The sequence below is a fragment of the Babylonia areolata genome, chromosome 14 (genome assembly GCF_041734735.1).
Source record: "Babylonia areolata isolate BAREFJ2019XMU chromosome 14, ASM4173473v1, whole genome shotgun sequence".
In the NCBI taxonomy this organism is placed as follows: domain Eukaryota; kingdom Metazoa; phylum Mollusca; class Gastropoda; order Neogastropoda; family Buccinidae; genus Babylonia; species Babylonia areolata.
In genome coordinates, this window is record NC_134889.1 from 22,143,889 (window position 1) to 22,168,674 (window position 24,786).

Here is a 24,786-nt window from a genome sequence, read left to right on the forward strand (position 1 = left end):
CACACACACACACACACACACAATACAAACACACATTCATGCATGGACACACACACGCATACAATACAAACACACATTCACGCATGCACACACACACATACAATACAAACACACATTCATGCATGCACACACACACATACAATACAAACACACATTCATGCATGCACACACACACACATACAATACAAACACACATTCATGCATGAACACACACACACACAATACAAACACACATTCATACTCTTACAAAGACACATACAAAGACATGAAACACACTTGCACACTCAATACCCACTCACACACAAACGTACATATGCGCACACAAAGAAGACACAAACCCTTCGAAATCAAGACATTTCATAAACACATACACACACACACACACACACCCATGCACACCACACATCTTCAAACACACACACATACACGCACACAAAGGAAACGACGTCTGATCAAGACATTCCAATGGAAGCATGAGGGGAAGGTAAGAAATCCATGTGAGCCACTTGTGTCTGTAACTCTCTGAACTGTGTGAACAGTTCACTGTCTGTAACTCCCTGAACTGTGTGAACAGTTCACTGTCTGTCCATGTGAGTCGCTTGTGTCTGTAACTCCCTGAACTGTGTGAACAGTTCACTGTCTGTAACACCCTGAACTGTGTGAATAGTTCACTGTCTGTCCATGTGAGTCGCTTGTGTCTGTAACTCCCTGAACTGTGTGAACAGTTCACTGTCTGTCCATGTGAGCCACTTGTGTCTGTAACTCCCTGAACTGTGTGAACAGTTTACTGTCTGTAACTCCCTGAACTGTGTGAACAGTTTACTGTCTGTAACTCCCTGAACTGTGTGAACAGTTCACTGTCTGTCCATGTGAGTCACTTGTGTCTGTAACTCCCTGTACTGTGTGAACAGTTCACTGTCTGTAACTCCCTGTACTGTGTGAACAGTTCACTGTCTGTAACTCCCTGAACTGTGTGAACAGTTCGCTGTACTCCCTGAACTGTGTGAACAGTTCACTGTCCATGTGTCACTTGTGCCTGTAACTCCCTGAACTGTGTGAACAGTTCACTGTCTGTAACTCCCTGTGTGAACAGTTCACTGTCTGTAACTCCCTGAACTGTGTGAACAGTTCACTGTCTGTAACTCCCTGTACTCCCTGTACTGTGTGAACAGTTCACTGTCTGTAACTCCCTGTGTGAACAGTTCACTGTCTGTAACTCCCTGAACTGTGTGAACAGTTCACTGTCTGTAACTCCCTGAACTGTGTGAACAGTTCACTGTCTGTCCATGTGAGTCACTTGTGTCTGTAACTCCCTGAACTGTGTGAACAGTTTACTGTCTGTAACTCCCTGAACTGTGTGAACAGTTCACTGTCTGTAACTCCCTGAACTGTGTGAACAGTTCACTGTCTGTAACTCCCTGAACTGTGTGAACAGTTCACTGTCCATGTGTCACTTGTGTCTGTACTCCCTGAACTGTGTGAACAGTTCACTGTCTGTCCATGTGCCACTCGTGCATGTAACTCCCTGAACTGTATGAACAGTTCACTGTCCATGTGTCACTTGTGCCTGTAATTCCCTCAACTGTGTGAACAGTTCACTGTCTGTCCCATAAGTCACAGCGATGATCTGCTCCACCTGAAAAAAAGAAAAAAGAAAAAAAAAAAGCATCAGTGAAGTGCTGTAGATACAATCAAAGATTACAACGATGGTCACAGTGACTGAGTGGTTAGAGCTTTGGATTCTTGCCTGAGTTTCCTGAGTTCGATTCCCGGTTTTGGTGCACCAGGTGGGTGAACGGTAGAGATTTTTTTTTTTTTTTTTTTTGCGGATCTCCCAAGTTAACAGTTTGTGCACACCTGCTAGTGGTGAACACCTGTTGAGTATATACACACGCAGAAGATCAAATACCCACTTTAAAGATCCTGTAATCCATGTCAACATTCGCTAGGTTATGGGAACAAGAACATACCCGGCATGAAGACGCCTGAAAATGGACTACGGCTGCCTAAAAGGCAGGGTAAAAATGGTCATACACGTAAAAGCCCTCTCATACCTATGACTGCAGTGCACAGATGCAGAAGAATAAGAAAGGTTACAACATTCTGTCCACAATTCTTTTCATGTTAAGGCCATGTTTGGTGTACATGAGTTAAGATCAAATGCATGTTGAGGAAACACACACATGAGCCAATTATGATAATGATAATAATAATAACAACAATGCGAAATAAACCACCCTATAACATTCACAATGTATGCAGTCATACACCATTCTCGTGGGGAGCAGAGGGGTGCATACTGGGTATGTTCTTGTTTCTATAAACCACCAAACACTGACATGGATTATGGGGTCTTTAATGTGTGTATTTGATCTTCTGCATGCATACGAAGACCTGTTGACCTTGGTCAAGAGACGCAAGCTCAAATGGTATGGCCATGTCATGAGATCATCAGGGCTTGCCAAGACATTCCTGCAGGGAACAGTGCAAGGGGGGGGAGAAGGAGAGGCAGGCAGAGGAAGAGATGGGAGGACAACATCCCAGAATGGACGGGCTTGAGGTTGAGCGATACAATCAGGAGGTCAGAAAACCGAGAGGATTGGAGGATGCTGGTTGCCAGATCACCTGTGGCGCCCCAACGGTCCACAAGACTACGGGATAGGTGAAGAAGTGAAGATGCATGTACACACATAAAGGTTGTTCAGGCACTAGCAGGTCTGCACATTTGTTGACCCGGGAGAACTGGATACATAATTTCCACCCTTCACACGTTTGGTGTACACGAGTTAAAATTAAATGCAGCTGCATGTTGAGGAAACACACACATGTGCCAATTATGATAATAATAATAATGATAACAACAACAACAGCAAAATAAACCACACTATAACATTCACAAGAGATCCAGACTGATTTCTAGTCCAGGATCTGGACAACCTAGGAAAGAAAAATCAAAAAGCCTTCAACAGGGCTCCCCGATAAAAGCCTTTCCCAGTTCCTCAGAGAGAGAGAGAGAGAGAGAGAGAGAGAGACAGAGAGAGAGAGAGAGAGAGAGAGACAGAGAGAGAGAGAGAACAAACGAACGAACGGTTTATTGTGGTCAGGCCTAATTAGCCCATTCACAAGGAGACATGGTGGGAAAAGGGTTGTACACGCAAACAATATAACGAAATAACGATGACACGCACTGTAGAAATGTTCATGACATGGATACCACGACATGTGACCAGTTATATGTCATGCAAAGACAAAAGTACCTATATTCCCATAATATTTCATCAGAAAAAAAAAATCACATTCAATTGGAAACAATCACAGTGCAGAAGCAGTTTATCAAGTTCTAATCAGGATTTCCTTCCCTTACATTTTCACAAGCATTTGTGTTCACACACACACACACACACACACACACACACACACACAGAGATAGAGAGAGAGAGAGAGACAGACAGACAGACAGTGACAGTACGTAATGTTATGACCCTGAATGTGTTTTGCTCTTTACATAATGATATAAGACAATGAACATATTTTGCTCCTTATATAATGATACAGGACACCAAATACGTTATGATGGTTTTTACCCCCACAAGGTATGCAGTCATACTCCATTCTTGTGGGGAGCAGGGGGGTGCATACTGGGTATGTTCTTGTTTCTATAAACCACTGAACACTCACATGGATTTTGGGGTCTTTAATGTATGTGCATTTCGATGTCAGGACAGGGGCATAGCCCTTGCTACTGGTACCATGTAACCCGGTACTACCTGCCGCATGTGAAGTCTCCCAATGACGGACCAGGCGGAGGAGGAAACCTTTCCCAATGGCTGTGAAGGCGGAAGAGAATGACCAAAGGGCAACATAATCTCCACCCTTCACCCACTAGACACCCTGGATTTGAACCCAGGACCCTCGGATTGTTGAAACTCCAACACTCTAACCACTCAGCTGCTGTACCCATCAGCATCGAATCTGAATGATTCCCTTTAATAATAATGATAATTGTACTTAAAAAGCACTGAATCTTGTAATGCTTCTTTATCTGTTTTACCTGCGCCAGGTGAGCGAAGGCCTCAGGAAGGCGGTCCAGCCACAGTAGCAGTTTGCCCACACGCAGCAGCTGCAGCCCCCGACTGGGACTGAAGGGAGGAAGAAGGTGCCTGAAACACACACACCTTTTATTTCATGATCAATATGTTAAGGAATAAGGTGCCTGAAACATACACACCTTTTATTTCATGATCAACATGTTAACCCTTTCGCTGCCAGGAAAATAAGATTTAAGTGAAATCTATTTGCCAGGGTTTTTTCACAAAAAACGGGTATAAATTTTCCAAAAATTCTGTGCTCTTTGTTATTGGAGAAAGACCCATAAAAGTATATATTTTCTGAAAGGTAAATGAATAAAGAATACAAAACACATGCTGTTTTCCCATTTTATATATTTTTAGTGACATGCTGTTGTTTTGAAATCAGTGTTTTGTTTTTTGTCACATTTTCAACTTGTTCATTACAAACATTAGTCAGGTAATTTGCACAAAAACATCACATTTTCTGGACAAATGGATATCTGCAAACACAAAATCATACTAGAACAACCACAATATATATATATATATATATATATATATATATTAAGAGATAGATACACAATACATTGTGACTTCTCCAATTGATAAGATGGATGTGAGGCCACGCCCCCTCAGTCTCCACCCCCCTCCTCCTCACCCCTCTCACACGGTCACTTGATTCAGTTCTTATCAGACCGCGTTGGCTGCGTGCCAAGAATATCGCTCTGCTGCTAATTCGGTCATCTGTCGTCTGCTAACATCTGTACAGCCGGCATCACTCACTGACAGTCGCATCTTGGCCACTCTCTTGATTACTCCCTTTATTTTCTGTCAGATCGTCCTATAAATGTTCATCTCTATCTTCTCCTTCGAATTTACGCTTCAATTCTTTCTGAGCATCAGCTAAAGAAAGAAATCATGGTTGATTTAGTTCGTCACGATCGCATGTCTTGAGCACGGCGTCAGTCCGTAAGGGAGAAGGTGCCTGAAACACACACACCTTTGGAGTGGAGTGATGGCCTAGAGGTAACGCGTCCGCCTAGGAAGCGAGAGAATCTGAGTGTGCTGGTTCGAATCATGGCTCAGCCGCCGATATTTTCTCCCCCTCCACAAGACCTTGAGTGGTGGTCTGGGCGCTAGTCATTCGGATGAGACGATAAATCGAGGTCCCATGTGCAGCATGCACTTAGCACACGTAAAAGAACCCATGGCTGTTGTTCCTGGCAAAATTCTGAAGAAAAATCCACATCGATAGGAAAAACAAATAAAAACTACATGCAGGAAAAATATACAAAAAAATGGGTGGTGCGTTGTGGTATAGCGACGTGCTCTCCCTGGGGAGAGCAGCCCGAATTACACACAGAGAAATCTGTTGTGATAAAAAGAAATACAAATACAAATACAAAATTTTATGATCAATATGTTAAGGGAGAAGGTGTATGAAACATACACACCTTTTATTTCATGATCAATATGTTAAGGTTGAAGGTGTCTGAAACACACACACCTTTTATTTCATGATCAATATGTTAAGGTTGAAGGTGTCTGAAACATACACACCTTTTGTCTGAAACATACACGCCTTATATTTCATGATCCATATTTTAAGGTTGAAGGTGTCTGAAACATACACACCTTTTATTTCATGATCAATATGTTAAGGGAGAAGGAGTCTGAAACATACACACACCTTTTATTTCATGATCAATATGTTAAGGTTGAAGGTGTCTGAAACATACACACCTTTTATTTCATGATCAATATGTTAAGGTTGAAGGTGTCTGAAACATACACACCTTTTATTTCATGATCAATATGTTAAGGTTGAAGGTGTCTGAAACATACACACCTTTTATTTCATGATCAATATGTTAAGGGAGAAGGTGTCTGAAACATACACACCTTTTATTTCATGATCAATATGTTAAGGTTGAAGGTGTCTGAAACACACACACCTTTTATTTCATGATCAATATGTTAAGGGAGAAGTGTCTGAAACACACACACCTTTTATTTCATGATCAATATGTTAAGGTTGAAGGTGTCTGAAACACACACACCTTTTATTTCATGATCAATATGTTAAGGTTGAAGGTGTCTGAAACACACACACCTTTTACTTTTGCTGTAAACATGTTAACCCCTGCAGCAAGGTAGTTAATTTAAGAGCAGTGATGTAAAGTTGTGTGCATTGTTTTGTTGTTCTAAGAACAGTAGTTACTGGACTTCTTTGTTATCGTTGATACCTTTTCTTAAAGGAAGTTCTGTTGTTGGTTGTTGGGTTTTTTTTCACTTCTTTGCACCAGCCAAACAAGATCATATGAACTTCCGCAGACGCACACACCCCCCCCCCTTTCCCCCCCCTCCGCACACACCCCCACACCCTCACCCCCCCCACACTCTCACCCCCCCCCACACACAGACGCACACACACCCACACCCTCCCCCCCCCACACACAGACGCACACACACCCACACTCTTCCCCCCCCACACACCCACCGCCCCCCAGACACCCACACACCCTTCCCCCCACTGCCCCCCCACAGACGCACCCCCCCCCCCACACACACACGCACAGATGCACACACACCCGCACCCGCACCCCCACACAGCATTCCGACCTGTACACACATATCCACACACACACCCTCCCACACACACAGCATTCCGACCTGTACACACACACCCTCCCACACACACAGCATTCCAACCTGTACACACACACACACCCTCCCACACACACAGCATTCCGACCTGTACACACACACACACCCACACCCTCCCACACACACAGCATTCCGACCTGTACACACACCCACACCCTCCACACACACACAGCATTCCGACCTGTACACACACACACACACCCTCCCACACACACAGCATTCCGACCTGTACACACACACACACCCACACCCTCCCACACACACAGCATTCTGACCTGTACACACACACACACACCCACACCCTCCCACACACACAGCATTCCAACCTGTACACACACACCCACACCCTCCCAAACACACAGCATTCTGACCTGTATACAAACACACCCACACCCTCCCACACACACAGCATTCCAACCTGTACACAAACACACCCACACCCTCCCACACACACAGCATTCCAACCTGTACACAAACACACCCACACCCTCCCACACACACAGCATTCCGACCTGTACACACCCACACCCTCCCACACACACAGCATTCCGACCTGTACACACACACACCCTCACCCCCCCCCACCCACACCCTCCCACACACACAGCATTCCGACCTGTACACACACACCCACACCCTCCCACACACACAGCATTCTGACCTGTACACACACACACACACACCCACACACACAGCATTCCGACCTGTACACCACACACACACCCACACCCTCCCACACACACAGCATTCCGACCTCTACACACACACACACATCCACACCCTCCCACACACACAGCATTCCGACCTCTACACACACACACACACACCCTCCCACACACACAGCATTCCGACCTGTACACCCACACACACACACCCTCCCACACACACAGCATTCCGACCTGTACACACACACACACACCCTCCCACACACACAGCATTCCGACCTGTACACACACACACACACACCCACACCCTCCCACACACACAGCATTCCAACCTGTACACACACACACACACACCCTCCCACACACACAGCATTCCGACCTGTACACCCACACACACACCCCCTCCCACACACACAGCATTCTGACCTGTACACACACACACACCCACACCCTCCCACACACACAGCATTCCGACCTGTACACACACACACACACACCCACACCCTCCCACACACACAGCATTCCGACCTGTACACACACACACACACCCACACCCTCCCACACACACAGCGTTCCGACCTGTATGGCTGCAGTGTCTGAAGCCCGTAGTCAAGGGCCTCTTCCCATAATGAGCAGCCGATTGCGGCATCGAACCCCCGATCCAGCACACGTAGCAGGTGGACATTGGATGGCGACAGTCGGGGCCGGACCTTGGAGAGACAGTCTCTGCACAGCGCCAGCACCTCGTCACTGCTGTCTGTCAAGGGAAGAGTGAGGACGTCCATTAACAGGAAACTTTCTATCTAAAATTACGTTTAAATAACATACTTACCGTGACCCAACTAGTGCAGACTCCGGCAGGGGTCTGACATTCCTGTCCTGTGCAAACTACTATCCGCCTATGCGGAGAAAACGAAAGCAACTACGGCCGATAATCCCCCGGAAGTAGGTAACCTCCCCTTTGTCCCGCTAGCTAGCGCCCTCTTTTTCCGGCAGCCATCATGACTCCTGCTGTTCATACGGCTAAGTTTTTTTTTTTCGTATTTTCTGCCTGTCTGTTGATTCTCTGGCATTCTTGTTTTTTGTCAAATTATGTCTCCAACCAGGTCACATAATTATGTAGCTCAATTGGGCAATCGTGCTAAAATTAAGGCGCGATCGCAATCGATTCGCTGACACTCTGGGCCCTCTACTCCATTAATTCACCCTTCTTTTTCTTCTTCTCCTCCTGCATCATTCAAGTCTTCCCTACAAACGGACTGCTTTTAAACAAATGTAGGATCTATCCCCTCCCACGCCCCCTCTTGCCATTTCTTATTCCTGTTGTGTACTTCTTTTGTGTGTGTGTGTGTGTGTATGTGTGTGTGTATGTGTGTACACCCACAGTAAGTACAAACACACAAACCCATACACACAAAAAGGAAAAAAACACACACATACATATATATATTGAGAGAGAGACACACATGCCCACATACAGAAAGACTCAACAGAAGGTTGCAGTCAACGACTTTTCAAAAGCTTTTTTTTTTTTTTCTTTTTTCTTTTTTTTTTGGCCACTGTTGCCTTTTTTTCCCCCAACACTTTTTAAAACCCTCGGAAAGGCCCTTGGGACGTCCCCCCACCCAGCACTTTTTAAAGCCCTGGGGACGTCCCCCCACCCAGCACTTTTTAAAGCCCTGGGGACGTCCCCCCCACCCAGCACTTTTTAAAGCCCTGGGGACGTCCCCCCACCCAGCACTTTTTAAAGCCCTGGGGACGTCCCCTCACCCAGCACTTTTTAAAGCCCTGGGGACGTCCCCTCACCCAGCACTTTTTAAAGCCCTGGGGACGTCCCCCCACCCAGCACTTTTTAAAGCCCTGGGGACGTCCCCCCCCCCCAGCACTTTTTAAAGCCCTGAGGATGTCCCCCCACCCAGCACTTTTTAAAGCCCTGAGGATGTCCCCCCCACCCAGCACTTTTTAAAGCCCTGGGGACGTCCCCCCCACCCAGCACTTTTTAAAGCCCTGGGGACGTCCCCCCACCCAGCACTTTTTAAAGCCCTGGGGACGTCCCCCGACCCAGTACTTTTTAAAGCCCTGGGAAAGGCCCTGGGGATGCCCCCTCTGTTCACAGCCCTGCTCACCTGAGGTCTTTTTGAGCCGATCCACCTTGTCCGTGACTGTCTGACATGTCTTGATGGCCGCTGCTACGGCAACATCATCGTCCGCCTTCTCCTGACAGTCTGGAACAATGTATCGTACTGCTGCATTGTATTTGTTGTATTACTCTTTTGTCACAACACATTTCTCCACGTGAAAGTCTGGCTGCCCTCTACCCAGGAAGAGCACATTGCTGTTCCTTCTCACAGTTCATCATCAGCGATTCTGCCCAGCCAGCTTCTGGGAGAATCCTTCTGTGGCAGGTGTTGATCAAAGTCTGGATTCTCTTCATGGTGGTGATAAGTGCTTCTCCAGGTCTCTGCTCCATGCAGATAGACAGGCTTCACCACGGTGTTGAAGATCATGGTCTTGATGTCTTCGAACCTTCCTCACCCTCTATCCTCCAGTTCTGATGTGTAATGTGGTGTGTGTTGTGTGTGTTTGTTTCTTTGATTTTGTTCATTTTTTTCCCTATGCATTTTACTAACACCATGCTAGTGCCTGTATGCTGTGTGTGTGTGTGTGTTCGTGTGTGTGTGTGTGTGTTCGTGTGTGCGTGCGTGTTTGTTCTTTAGTGTGTGTGTGTTCGTGTGTGTGTGTGTGTGTGTGTTCGTGTGTGCGTGCGTGTTTGTTCTTTAGTGTGTGTGTGTGTGTGTGTGTGTGTGTTCGTGTGTGTGTGTGCGTGTGCGTGTGTGTGTGTGTTGTTTTGTTTTGATTTATGCATATTTTTTTTTCCTCTGTTGTGTATCTCTACTAACACCATGCTTTCATTTTATTAAATATTGTGTAGTGTAGACCCTATTCAGGGCGGGGACTGGATGTAAAAAAGCACACCAGTGCTTATCTATTATCCTTGAAATAAAGAACTTGTCTTGTCTTGTCTTGTGAGATGTCCGGGTCCACACACATTCTTCAGCTGACGGAAAGTTGCCCTTACTTTGCCTGCGCAGGTTCTTCTTCTTCTTCTACGTTCGTGGGCTGCAACTCCCACGTTCATTCATATGCACACGAATGGGCTTTTACGTGTATGACTGTTTTTACCCCGCCATGTAGGCAGCCATACTCCGTTTTTGGGGGTGTGCATGCTGGGTATGTTCTTGTTTCCATAACCCACCGAACGCTGACATGGATTACAGGATCTTTAACGTGCGTATTTGATCTTCTGCTTGCATATATACACGAAGGGGGTTCAGGCACTAGCAGGTCTGCACATATGTTGACCTGGGAGATCAGAAAAATCTCCACCCTTCACCCACCAGGTGCCGTCACCATGATTTGAACCCGGGACCCTCAGATTGACAGTCCAACGCTTTAACCACTCGGCTATTGCGCCCGTCAGACGCGGGTTCCAATGTCAGCATCTCTTCCATCCTGCTTGTCAATGATGCTGCCATCATCATTAATCATTAATGAAAATACAGAAAGCAAAACAGCCCCAATTCCGAGTCTAAAAAAACACCAAACAAACGAAAAACGACGACACATACCTGGGTCAGATTGGTCAGCCGAATTTCCAGCAGTCATGGCCTTGTCCTGAGGGGAAATAACAAAAAGCCCAACATGAGTCAGGTTACTTCTGGTTTTATTCTTGTAGGCAGAATAGGTTTGTTTTGTTTTTTGTTTCTGATGTATTTTATTTTGTGTGACTTTCAACTAGCCACACTGAAGAACATTGTGCGTGCAAGTTGTTGTTGCTGTTGCTGTTGTGTGTGTGTGAATTGAATAGAATAGAATAGAACAGAAGAATAGAATAGATTTTATTGTCATGAAACCGTAAGGTTTATAAGACACAAGTGCAATGGTAAATCAATGAACGATTGAAAAACACACAATTAATCAATCAGTTAATGCAGTAAATTGCAGCAGCATTCATAAACAAATTTTCCCAATTTTGTTTGTATATATTCATCATCTGTTAGCATCACCTGACTGGGAATATGTCCTGTGTTATTCAAATTTTGAATATCCTTTTGTGTGTGTGTGTGTGTGTGAAGATGTGTGGTGTGCATGTGTGTGTGTGTGTGTGTGTGTGTGCATGCGTGCGTGCTTGCACGCGCATGTGCGTGTGTGTTTGAAGATGTGTGGTGTGCATGCGTGTGTGTGTGTGTATGTGTGTTGTGTGTGTACCAAACCCCCCTGCCAAAAAGTCAAGGAGTACCAATGATGAGTCCTGACAGCGGTCACACTGGCAGACAAAGTAGTACTGCTGCCGCAGCTGTTCCTGACGCTCCCAGGATGGTGCCAGCTGATCCACGTAAGTCAGGAACACCGACTCCTGCACCTGTCGAACAATGAAAAAGCACTGGTGCTCTCCCTCTTTTTGCAGTTTGCTTAACTTACTCAGTATGGCCAGTCCTCTCTTCTCCTCTACACAGACCCCTCGGATGTCCAGTGGGTGTCTGAATGACCCAACCTTTAGCTTCCGTCGTCAGAATTGTGGTATTCTTTGTCAACATTCATGTCTTCAGTATAAGAGCCTTCCGCTTGCAATATTTTGATGATGGTAATTGGGGTGAAACGCTGTTAATGTCGTCTCTTTCGCTGTTCGTATGGAGAGAGTTAACTCACTCCGGACAAAGGGCCCCGACTGAGGCCCTACTGTTTACAACTGTTTCAGGAGCTCGATCAGGGCTTTAGATAATTTTGAATTTTTAGAGTGACACCTACTTTGCATAATGATGTTATAAGCTAAGAATATCTTACTGACCTTTCCACTCTCCACTGTGACTGATAAATGCAGCGTGTGTTGCTGTGCTCGCGAGCACGAGTGTTATTTTCGCGGTGACTGGTTCACGTGAACAGTGCGTGTCAAACATGGCATCTGACCCAGTTTCTTTGCAGTCACAAGGCAGACAACAGATACAGACAAAGGGGCCCTATTGAGGCTATATATCATTCTGAATTTAATCTGTTTCAAACTCTGTGTGCTTTCCTGGATTAATTTACAAGTCATCAGTGTTTGCAAAATTCAAACAAAAAATAAGGATACTTTCATCATCTCACTGTATGATAGCATTAGAAGGGAGGAAGCTTATAATAATAATAATAATAATAGCAATGTACATTTACATATTGCCCTTTCTCTCTAAGAGCTCAGGGTGCTTTACATGAAAGAACAAGAGAGGCAAGGCCTTCAAGACTCACTTGTGATAAATTAAGTCCCCTAGCATTAATTACAGAGTAATTTCCCTTCTTTACTATCTGCACCAGAACGTTTGCAAAATAAATAAAAATTCCATGCTTAGCAAAAGAAGTTCCTGTTTGAACAAAAAATGATAATAATGACTCCTCTTGTTGTTGTGTCAGAATAAGAGGTCAAAGTGCCAAGTTTAGAGAATACAAAAAATATAAATATAACAGTAAATGCAGTTTGCATATAATTAGGCTTCTTATTTTATTTTTTTGTGCCCATCCCAGAGGTGCAATATTGTTTTAAACAAGATGACTGGAAAGAACTGAATTTTTCCTATTTTTATGCCAAATTTGGTGTCAACTGACAAAGTATTTGCAGAGAAAATGTCAGTGTTAAAGTTTACCATGGACACACAGACACACGGACACACACACACACAGACAACCGAACACCAGGTTAAAACATAGACTCACTTTGTTTACACAAATGAGTCAAAAACATTAAAGTTACATAAAACATTCATGACCACTTCTTTTCAAAAACCCTTCCCCCCACTCCCACTCTCCCCCTCCCACTCTACATACATCCAAAGTGAGCTGACATGGGTGGTGTTGGAGAACAAGGAAGCTGAGAGTGCTTATAGACAAGTTTTTACTCTCTCAGGATGATGGAATGCATGATGTAAACAGTTGTTGGACCACCTCAACACACAAGTGATGCACACATACACATGAACACATGTAGACAATTGTTGCACCACCTCAACACACAAGCATCCTTCCTTCCACCACCCACACACACAACTTAGCATGAAAGACACACACATGCATGAACAAAAGATAAAAACCAGGTAAGTTGTGAATATCCTCTTCTCATAGGCTGCAACACATTTCACAGTATTTTAAGTCTATGACCATTTTTTACCCTACCTTGCAGGCAGCCATACTCCATTTTCGGGGGCAGTGAATGATATCTAAACACACACACAAACGCACGTAGAAAAATAAAAAAAGAATTTTTCCATACTGTGGAAAGATCAGCACCAGGTATGTCCTCCACTGCTCTCACAAACAGGGTCTTGCCCCTGAACGTCACGACAGCGTTTGCTGTGCATCGGTGATCCAGACATGCCGGGCTGAAAGAAAACAACAATGACAATAATCATATCAATAAAGCAACAAGTCTTATATAGTGCACACTTCAAAATCCATAATAATAACATTATGATAATGTGCGTTTATACAGTTCTTACCAAGCAGCTCTTATCAAGTGTTTAACAATATATGTGACACGAATAAGTTGCAGGAAACCACTGAAAATGAATAAATGAATTATACAAAAAAATCCTGGAGAAACAATTCTCCCCTGTCCCTTGTTCACAGGGCAGGTCTTTGGGCCATGAGCTAAGGGAGAGGTAACCCTGACAGAAACCCCTGTGTTCACAGGACAGGTCTCTGGGCCATGAGCTAAGGGAGAGGTAACCCCGACAGAAACCCCTGTCTCTTGTTCACAGGACATGTCTCTGGGCCATGAGCTAAGGGAGAGGTAACCCCGACAGAAACAAATGTCCTTTGTTCACAGGGCAGGTCTCTGGGCCATGAGCTAAGGGAGAGGTAACCCCGACAGAAACCCCTGTCCCTGTGGTCACAGGGCAGGTCTCTGGGCCATGAGCTAAGGGAGAGGTAACCCCGACAGAAACCCCTGTCCCTTACTCACAGGGCAGGTCTCTGGGCCATGAGCTAAGGGAGAGGTAACCCCGACAGAAACCCCTGTCTCTGTGGTCACAGGACAGGTCTCTGGGCCATGAGCTAAGGGAGAGGTAACCCTGACAGAAACCCCTGTCCCTTACTCACAGGGCAGGTCTCTGGGCCATGAGCTAAGGGAGAGGTAACCCTGACAGAAACCCCTGTCCCTTGCTCACAGGGCAGGTCTTTGGGCCATGAGCTAAGGGAGAGGTAACCCCGACAGAAACCCCTGTGGTCACAGGACAGGTTTCTGGGCCATGAGCTAAGGGAGAAGTAACCCTGACAGAAACCCCTGTCTCTTGTTCACAGGACATGTCTCTGGGCCATGAGCTAAGGGAGAGGTAACCCCGACAGAAACAAATGTTCTTTGTTCACAGGGCAGGTCTTTGGGCCATGAGCTAAGGGAGAGGTAACCCTGACAGAAACCCCTGTCCCTTGTTCACAGGGCAGGTCTCTGGGCCATGAGCTAAGGGAGAGGTAACCCCGACAGAAACCCCTGTGGTCACAGGACAGGTCTCTGGGCCATGAGCTAAGGGAGAGGTAACCCCGACAGAAACCCCTGTGTTCACAGGACAGGTCTCTGGGCCATGAGCTAAGGGAGAGGTAATCCCGACAGAAACCCCTGTGTTCACAGGACAGGTCTCTGGGCCATGAGCTAAGGGAGAGGTAACCCCGACAGAAACCCCTGTCCCTTGTTCACAGGGCAGGTCTCTGGGCCATGAGCTAAGGGAGAGGTAACCCCGACAGAAACCCCTGTCTCTGTGGTCACAGGGCAGGTCTCTGGGCCATGAGCTAAGGGAGAGGTAACCCCGACAGAAACCCCTGTCCCTGTGGTCACAGGGCAGGTCTCTGGGCCATGAGCTAAGGGAGAGGTAACCCCGACAGAATCCTGAGTACTGAGGACCAAAGTATTGGGCTGCTCAGCCACTCTAACAAACCACAACACCATGCATCATCGGAAAAAAAAAAAAAAAAGGAGAGAGAGAGTGAGAAAAAAAAAGAAGAAAACTGAGTGGGACAGCAACAAAAGACCAGGTAAAGTGGTAGGGCAATGCTCCAAGTTAACAGCGACAAAAGACCAGGTAAAGTGGTAGGACAATGCTCAAAGTTGACAGCGACAAAAGACCAGGTAAAGTGGTAGGGCAATGCTCCAAGTTGACAGCGACAAAAGACCAGGTAAAGTGGTAGGACAATGCTCCAAGTTGACAGTGACAAAAGACCAGGTAAAGTGGTAGGGCAATGCTCAAAGTTGACAGCGACAAAAGACCAGGTAAAGTGGTAGGGCAATGCTCCAAGTTGACAGCGACAAAAGACCAGGTAAAGTGGTAGGGCAATGCTCCAAGTTGACAGCGACAAAAGACCAGGTAAAGTGGTAGGGCAATGCTCCAAGTTGACAGCGACAAAAGACCAGGATCCTGAGACAGACCAGGAATCAAACCATGGACCCTCAGACTGAAAGTCTAACGCTTTGACAACTGGGCAGTTGTGCAGCTGGGAGGTGACAATGAAGAGAAGCGATGCATTGCCCCTGACTCACCTGAGGTAGATGCCAGAGCCAAGCAATGCACCGCCCTCTCACTCACCTGAGGTAGATGCCAGAGCCAAGCAATGCATCGCCCTCTCACTCACCTGAGGTTGATGTCAGAGCCAAGTGATGCATCGCTCCTGACTCACCTGAGGTAGATGCCAGAGCCAAGCAATGCATCGCCCTCTCACTCACCTGAGGTAGATGCCAGAGCCAAGCAATGCATCGCCCTCTCACTCACCTGAGGTAGATGCCAGAGCCAAGTGATGCATTGCCCTCTCACTCACCTGAGGTAGATGCCAGAGCCAAGCAATGCACCGCCCTCTCACTCACCTGAGGTAGATGCCAGAGCCAAGTGATGCATCACCCTCTCACTCACCTGAAGTAGATGCCAGAACCAAGTGATGCATCGCCCTCTCACTCACCTGAGGTAGATGCCAGAGCCAAGCAATGCATCGCCCCTGACTCACCTGAGGTAGATGCCAAGTGATGCATCACCCCTGACTCACCTGAGGTAGATGCCAGAACCAAGCGATGCACCGCCCCTGTCTCACCTAAGGTAGATGCCAGAGCCAAGTGATGCATTGCCCCGACTCACCTGAGGTAGATGCCACAGCCAAGCAATGCATCGCCCTCTCACTCACCTGAGGTAGATGCCAGAGCCAAGTGATGCATCGCCCCTGACTCACCTGAGGTAGATGCCAGAGCCAAGTGATGCATCACCCCTGACTCACCTGAGGTAGATGCCAGAACCAAGTGATGCATCGCCCTCTCACTCACCTGAGGTAGATGCCAGAGCCAAGCAATGCATCGCCCTCTCACTCACCTGAGGTAGATGCCAGAGCCAAGTGATGCATCGCCCTCTCACTCACCTGAGGTAGATGCCAGAGCCAAGTGATGCATCGCCCCTGACTCACCTGAGGTAGATGCCAGAACCAAGCAATGCATCATCCTCTCACTCACCTGAGGTAGATGCCAGAGCCAAGCGATGCATCGCCCCTGACTCACCTGAGGTAGATGCCAGAGCCAAGGGATGCATCACCCCTGACTCACCTGAGGTAGATGCCAGAGCCAAGTGATGCATTGCCCTCTCACTCACCTGAGGTAGATGCCAGAACCAAGTGATGCATCGCCCCTGACTCACCTAAGGTAGATGCCAGAGCCAATGTCCTGCAACTCCTGGTCCGCTATGGTGAAAGTGTTGATCACCATCTGCCCACACACACACACACACAGTGTAACTGTAAGGTGATAGTCTTTTTTGTTTTGTTTTTTTTATTTTTCTTGTCATGCAATATGTATTATCTTATTATCTTATGGATTAAATTTTTCTATAAATACCTCTGTCTGTGATGGGCCACAGACCTAATTTTGGGCATCAAAACATTTCTGACTTCGAGTTACTGTTGTGTGACACACACATGTAACAATAATAATAATAATAATAATGATACAATTCACAGAATACCTCTCTGTGTAAAATATATTTAACTGCACTGCACGATAGAAAAACTGGTGTATAAAATATGCATTTTACCTCTCCAGTTGGACCTCTTGAAAGTCTGACGCTTTAACCACTTGGCTGTTGTGCTTGCCAGGCAGTGGGTGCATACTTTTACTATCCATCATTTTCCTTCCCTGTCCTTGACCTCCTGTAAACAACAGGTTCCCAAAGCACTGTGATCTTGCTGTGGTGGGGGTTGGGGGGGGGGGGGTGGGCGAGATTGAATGCTTCAAGGACCTCCTAGAACAATGCTGGTGGGTACATATGCTCCTGGTAGGGCCACCCAGGTGGAAGAATAGAGACTGGACAAAGTGTTATACATTGGTCCTCATGGTGGAAGAGTAGAGACCGGACAAAGCATTATACACTGGTCCTCCTGGTGGAAGAGTAGAGACTGGACAAAGTGCTATACACTGGTCCTCCTGGTGGAAGGGTAGAGGCTGGACAAAGTGCTATACACTGGTCCTCCTGGTGGAAGGGTAGAGACTGGACAAAGCAATGTACACTGGTCCTCCTGGTGGAAGAGTAGAGACCGGACAAAGCATTATACACTGGTCCTCCTGGTGGAAGAGTAGAGACTGGACAAAATGCTCTACAATGGTCCTCCTGGTGGAAGAGTAGAGACTGGACAAAGCGCTGTACACTGGTCCTCCTGGTGGAAGGGTAGAGACTGGACAAAGCGCTGTACACTGGTCCTCCTGGTGGAAGGGTAGAGACTGGACAAAGCGCTGTACACTGGTCCTCCTGGTGGAAGGGTAGAGACTGGACAAAGTGCTATACACAGGTCCTCCTGGTGGAAGTGTAAAGACCGGACAAAGCGTTATACACTGGTCCTCCTGGTGGAAGAGTAGAGACTGGACAAAGCGTTATACACTGGTCCTCTTGGTGGAAGAGTAGAGACTGAACAAAGCAATGTACACTGGTCCTCTTGGTGGAAGAGTAGAGACCGGACAAAGCGCTGTACACTGGTCCTCTTGGTGGAAGAGTAGAGACTGAACAAAGCATTGTACACTGGTCCTCCTGGTGGAAGAGTAGAGACTGGACAAAGCGTTATACATTGGTCCTCCTGGTGGAAGAGTAGAGACTGGACAAAGCGTTATACACTGGTCCTCCTGGTGGAAGGGTAGAGGCTGGACAAAGCGTTATACACTGGTCCTCCTGGTGGAAGAGTAGAGACTGGACAAAGTGCTATACACTGGTCCTCCTGGTGGAAGAGTAGAGACCGGACAAAGCGTTATACGCTGGTCCTCCTGGTGGAAGGGTAGAGACTGGACAAAGCGCTGTACACTGGTCCTCCTGGTGGAAGGGTAGAGACTGGAAAAAGTGCTATACACAGGTCCTTCTGGTGGAAGTGTAAAGACCGGACAAAGCGCTATATACTGGTCCTCCTGGTGGAAGAGTAGAGACTGGACAAAGCGTTATACACTGGTCTTCCTGGTGGAAGGGTAGAGGCTGGACAAAGCGTTATACACTGGTCCTCCTGGTGGAAGGGTAGAGACTGGACAAAGCAATGTACACTGGTCCTCCTGGTGGAAGAGTAGAGACTGGACAAAGCACTGTACACTAGGCCTCCTGGTGGAAGACTGGTTCAAAACAAACAAAGAGTGGTGGTTCTATTGACAGACTGGCCCAAAACAAAGAGTGGTGGTTCTATTGACAGACTGGTTCAAAACAAAGAGTGGTGGTTCTATTGACAGACTGGTTCAAAACAAAGAGTGGTGGTTCTATTGACAGACTGGTTCAAAACAAAGAGTGGTGGTTCTTCGTCACTACCAGATGGTTTAACAGGTAGTAAGTAAGTAAGTAAGTCATTTTTCTTATCACTCCCTCCCCCCCCTCCCCCCTTACCCACCTTTCCAAATATGTCCAGCAGTTTTGAGGTGTCAGGGAGCGGCAGGTGTGTTCCAGACAACTTGGAAAGCGTGAAACACATCTGGCTGAAGATGTCACAGCGCACGGCATCTTTCTTGATTTCCTCGCTGTCTGAAACAACAATAATAAGAGTAATGATAACAACAACAACAATACTACTACTACTATTAGCAATGACAAAAATAATAGAAAATATCAGTAGCAATAATAATGATAACAATAATAATAATTATCATTGTCATCATCATCACCTGAGGGACAGAAATTTTTGTCTCATCTGATTTTTCGCTCACAATTAAACAAAACAAAAAAGGCAAATGACGACATACATACACACACAAGCACACACACACACACACACACACACCACGCACACACACACTCATACAAACACACATGTTAACACACACACAAGAAAGAAAAGCAAGCTTCAAGATATTACCTGATATTGCAATATGTTTGCTGCACAATCCCATAAGACCCCTTACAAATGTTGGATGTCAGTATTTATGTGTGTGTGTGTGTGTGTGTGTGTGTGTGTGTGTGTGTGTGTGTATGTGTGTGTGTGTGTATGTGTGTGTGTGTGTGAGTGTGTGTGTGTGTGTTGCGTGTGCATGTGTGCATGTGTGTGTGTGTGTGTGTGTGTGTGCGCTTTTGCCCATGTACCCAAGTCAGACATTAACACACAGACACAGGTTCATGTGCATCTGTTATTTTATTCTACCCATCCTCCATTTCTTTCCCCCCCCCCCCCATCATTTACCTTCTCATCTTGTACCACTTAAGTGGAAAGATATAAAACTGAAGAACACACACACACTTATATCACACGCATAATATACACAAATCATACACATAATGATTCAGCTTAATATGTTTAAAAATTTTTATTTTTTTTATTTTTTATACTTTTTTGTAATGTTTTTGTGTGTGTTGGATGTGACTATGGGATGAAAGACTGTGTGGTGTCTGATAAGCCTAGGGATGTATATTTGATTTCCAGAGGGATGAATAAAGATGCACTGCATTGCATTATATTGTAAGGTGTGGTATTGTATTGTAGTGTACCATACTGTATTGTATTGTATAATAATAACAAAAATAATAATAAAATACAGGCTTATATAGCACAGTACACCCATCTCAGATGGGGCCCACCGCAATTGTACAAAGCACAAAGTCAACACAGTCTCACATGACACTGGCTAAAATATACATATATAAGACTAAGTAACATAAAAATATGTAAATCAACACAGGCACCATCACAGTCTCATATCACACAGGTGCAAATCACAGCAAAACAGAGCACATCACATTTATCATTGTCCAAAAAAACCAAAAAAACAACAACAAAAAAACAAACACCAAGGAACCAGGCGTCACGAAAAACACACTAAAATCATCACAAATGTGTATAAATCAACACTAAGAGCGCCTCCAGCAGCAAAATCACATCAAGCATATGCAGATGTAAAAAGTTTCATGTATAGTATTGTACACACATACTGGACAAAGAACAAACCATCCAAAGAAAAAAAAACAAAATCTTACGAGACATCAGCTCCTCAAATGTTCTCAGACCAGGATCAGTGTCCACAGTCTTGATGTGGTTTCCCTGCTGTTATAACAAGAAACAACAAATCAAAACAGAAACAGTATGATTACATGTTTACATTCTGATTAAAATGGATAAGCGTGTGTGGCAAAGAGTAGTGTAGTGTGTCCACATAAATATATATATATATATATATATATATATATATATATATATATATATATATAACTAAAATATATGCACTAAAAAGTAAAATATCATATTTTCTGGACAAATGGATAATACCTGCACACACAAATTATATGAGAACAAACACAATAAAAAAAATAAAAAAAGAGACAGACACAATACATTGTGACCTCTCCAAGTGATAATATGGATGTGGGGCCACGTTCCCTCGGTCTCCCCCCCCCCTCCTCTTCACCCCACTCACACACGGTCACTTCATCCAGTTCTCATCATATCACATTAGCTGAGTGCCAAGAAAATCGCTCACACTGTGTCCTGCTGAAAATTTGGTCACTTTCTGTCACCTGCTACAGCTGTAAAGTCGGCATCTCTTACTGATGGTCGTATCTTGGCCAGTCTCTTCATTGCTCCCTTTATTTTCTATCAAATCATCCTACAAAAGTTCATCGCTGTCTTCTCCTTCGAATTTACACTTCAATTCTTTCTGAGCATCAGCTGAAGAAAGCAATCTTGGTTGGTTTCATGCAACCACGATCACATGTCTGACATTTTGTTGAGCGAGCGAGAAGAGGAGTCAGGCAAACACTGCAGCAGTAATCCAACCAAAATGTTCAAATAAAGGACTGCTTCATGACATAGATGGGGTTTCTAGCTATGTATAGAATCTAGAAAGATTCCCAAAGCTAAAGCTACCAGTACTTTTGTCAACAAACTCAATGCAAACCAGGGAAAAGTCATAATATTTCGATGACATTATCTCGTCATTGTGGCAGTGAAGCGTACATGCTTGCGCTGACAAGTAATCTCGTCATATAGGCAGCGTAGGGGTTAATCTAACATTGACTGTTTAGTATTTTAGCAAGTGAAGTGGAGAAATCTCACCTATGGAGAGTGTACCTTGTTTTAAGCTAACATTGAAGGTTTAGTATTTTAGCAAATGAAGGGAAGGAATCATACCTATGGAGAGTGTGCCTTGTTTTAATCTAACATTGAAGGTTTAGTATTTTAGTAAGTAAAGTGAAGAAATCACACCTATGGAGAGTGTGCCTTGAAAAAAACAAGAAGTCTTATCTGTGTTTGTGTTTTGTTGCTCACTGCATTCAATTTTCAAACAAACCTGTATTTCCGTGGCCTGGAATGACTGATGACCCCCTTTTTATTTCATTTAATTTCATATTACAAAGTGTGATTTTTTTTTTATCATACTGCAGCTGAGTATCATGCTGAATTGAAACTATTTTAGCATCAATATTTAGAATATCAACTTCCAAAGGGTCTGACAGGCTGTGCAAATTTCTTCACATAGTGATACTCATGCATACATATTCTCCTGAATATAATCCAGTCTAGAGTCTCTAACTGAAAATTTCTCAAATGACAAAAAGATGAACAAATACGTGTGTACAATAAAATCCATGCACACACATATATACACATGTACTATAGTTAATTACATTCATACAAGCACCAGACACTCACAAACATAAATATTCACACACACTAATCAATCACAGCCATCAATAAAAAGAAAATATCAAAACTGCAAGGAAAGAAGAAATAAATACAAAAAAGAAAAAAAAGAAAAAAAAAAAAGAAAAAGAAAAAAAGAAGAACAGAAGAAGAAAAAAGCTGTAAACAAAGAAAAAAGAATATATACAAAGAGAAAAAAGATTACAACACCCTCCCATCCCTTAATAATGAACCAAAAAACAACAACAAAAGAACCAAAGGATAACAGATAAACCAAAAAGTGAAAAACAGCAAAAAAATCACACACACACACAGGCACATACACACAGAGACATAAACACACACACAAATAAAAAACACACGCGCACAGACACACACACACAAACGCACATGCCACACAACTGGCATAAGGCAGAAATTAAACAAAACCATGACCAGAACACACACACACAAAACCCAAACCAAACCCAACATACCACATATTTGATGACAAGCCGCAACAGCAACAGAACGCTGTCTGTGGGTGTGTTGGGGGTCACCTGCTGCAAGCACCTGCACTCCACTTTGTGAACACTCCAGTCCTGTCTCTGATATGAGAAAATATTAACAGTAATAACACCACCAACAGTAATAACACCATCATCGCTATCTTTGAACACACTTCATGTGCTGTGACAGGCCTTTCTGAGGAATGCATACATGTGTGAGCATGCATGCACAAATACACACACACCTCCAAGTAATCACACTGTTCTTATTTTTGAATACAATGATCTACTGGAAAAGATCTTTCTGGCATGCATGCGCATGCACAGACAGACAGACAGACAGACAGACACACAAACACACATTTATATGCCTGCAAGCACACATGTATACACATTGTTATACTGATAACACACGCATGCACAGACAGACAGACAGACACACACACACACACATTTATATGCCTGCAAGCACACATGTATACACATTGTTATACTGATAACACACACACACACACACACATGCCTAGGGCACACACATATGATTGCACATATTCAAGCACAAAGACACACACGTACACACACACACACACACATGCCTAGGGCTCACACATATGACTGCACATATTCAAGCACAAAGGCACACACGTACATGCACACTGATTACTATTATTATCATCATGATTATCAAGACTATTTCTAATATCAGCTACCTAGAATCAGCAGAAATAACAATGCTGTATCACCTCTCACAATGACTGAACATACCTGACAGTCACGACCACAGTAGCGTAACACTGAACAGCCACTGCATTTCTTGATGGTGGCCTGTCTGTTCAGGAGAATATCAATCAATCAATCAGTTACTTAGCCAGTCCTGATCAAACAATGATTCAATCAGTCCTTCACTTTAACCAACTAACCATCAATCAGCCCTTCTGAATCAGTCAACTAGCCACTGACAAAGTTTCAGTTTCAGATTCAAAGAGGTATCAAAGCATGCAGACTGATCCATGTACACTACAACACATCTGCTTAAAAAAAGGAGAAAAAAAAAGAAAGAAAAAAAAAGGCGGACAAAAAAGGAGTAGATGACTGACATACACATTACATACACCCAATGCTAGTCAAGCCATGAGAACATCCCTTTTTTTTTTTAAACATTAAATGGAAGAAAATAAATAAACAAAAGAAACATATGTAAAGATATCTAAAATGAATAAACAATTAAATGCACTTAGATGGCAAATGACTGAAATATGATATAAACAAAAATGGGCCACGTTTAGCGAACTTGAACACACCCACATATGCGTGCATATTCACAAACACACACACACACACAGAGTGTGACAATGGCATCGACAGGCTGATATCAACATGCTCCATGACCAATTTACCTCTGCATACAGTAACTGCACCTTTCCAGACGATATTTATGGGCCAGAACATGAGCGTAGGGCTCAGACTTCATGATTACATCCCCCCTTTTCCACCCCATCTTGTTCGTCCACCTCTCGACACAAACGTGCTGCCGCCTTATGGGATGTCACTCTACCCAAACAAATTTAGAAACTGTTGATTGCGTCCCCTATCTTGTCATGGCATGAATGGATCTCTGTGACTCAGTTTCAGTTTCAGTAGCTCAAGGAGGCGTCACTGCGTTCGGACAAATCCATATACGCTACACCACATCTGCCAAGCAGATGCCTAACCAGCAGCGTAACCCAACGCGCTTAGTCAGGCCTTGAGAAAAAAAAG

General features: G+C 44.7%; 1 protein-coding gene across 1 annotated transcript; it reads right to left on the bottom strand.

Moving 5' to 3' along the window:
- On the bottom strand, positions 1 to 24,556 carry LOC143289543 (histone-lysine N-methyltransferase SMYD3-like). The gene is made up of 13 exons (XM_076598548.1): positions 24,426 to 24,556; positions 23,794 to 23,857; positions 23,017 to 23,127; positions 20,878 to 20,944; positions 19,304 to 19,434; positions 17,092 to 17,159; positions 13,704 to 13,812; positions 11,703 to 11,825; positions 11,032 to 11,077; positions 9,529 to 9,627; positions 7,982 to 8,159; positions 4,052 to 4,160; positions 1 to 1,636 (listed from the first exon to the last, which is right to left on the bottom strand). Exons 1-13 carry the CDS (start codon positions 24,524 to 24,526, stop codon positions 1,544 to 1,546), a joined length of 1,299 nt encoding a protein of 432 aa, XP_076454663.1. The 5' UTR covers positions 24,527 to 24,556; the 3' UTR covers positions 1 to 1,543.
- Between the last annotated feature and the right edge of the window lie 230 nt (positions 24,557 to 24,786).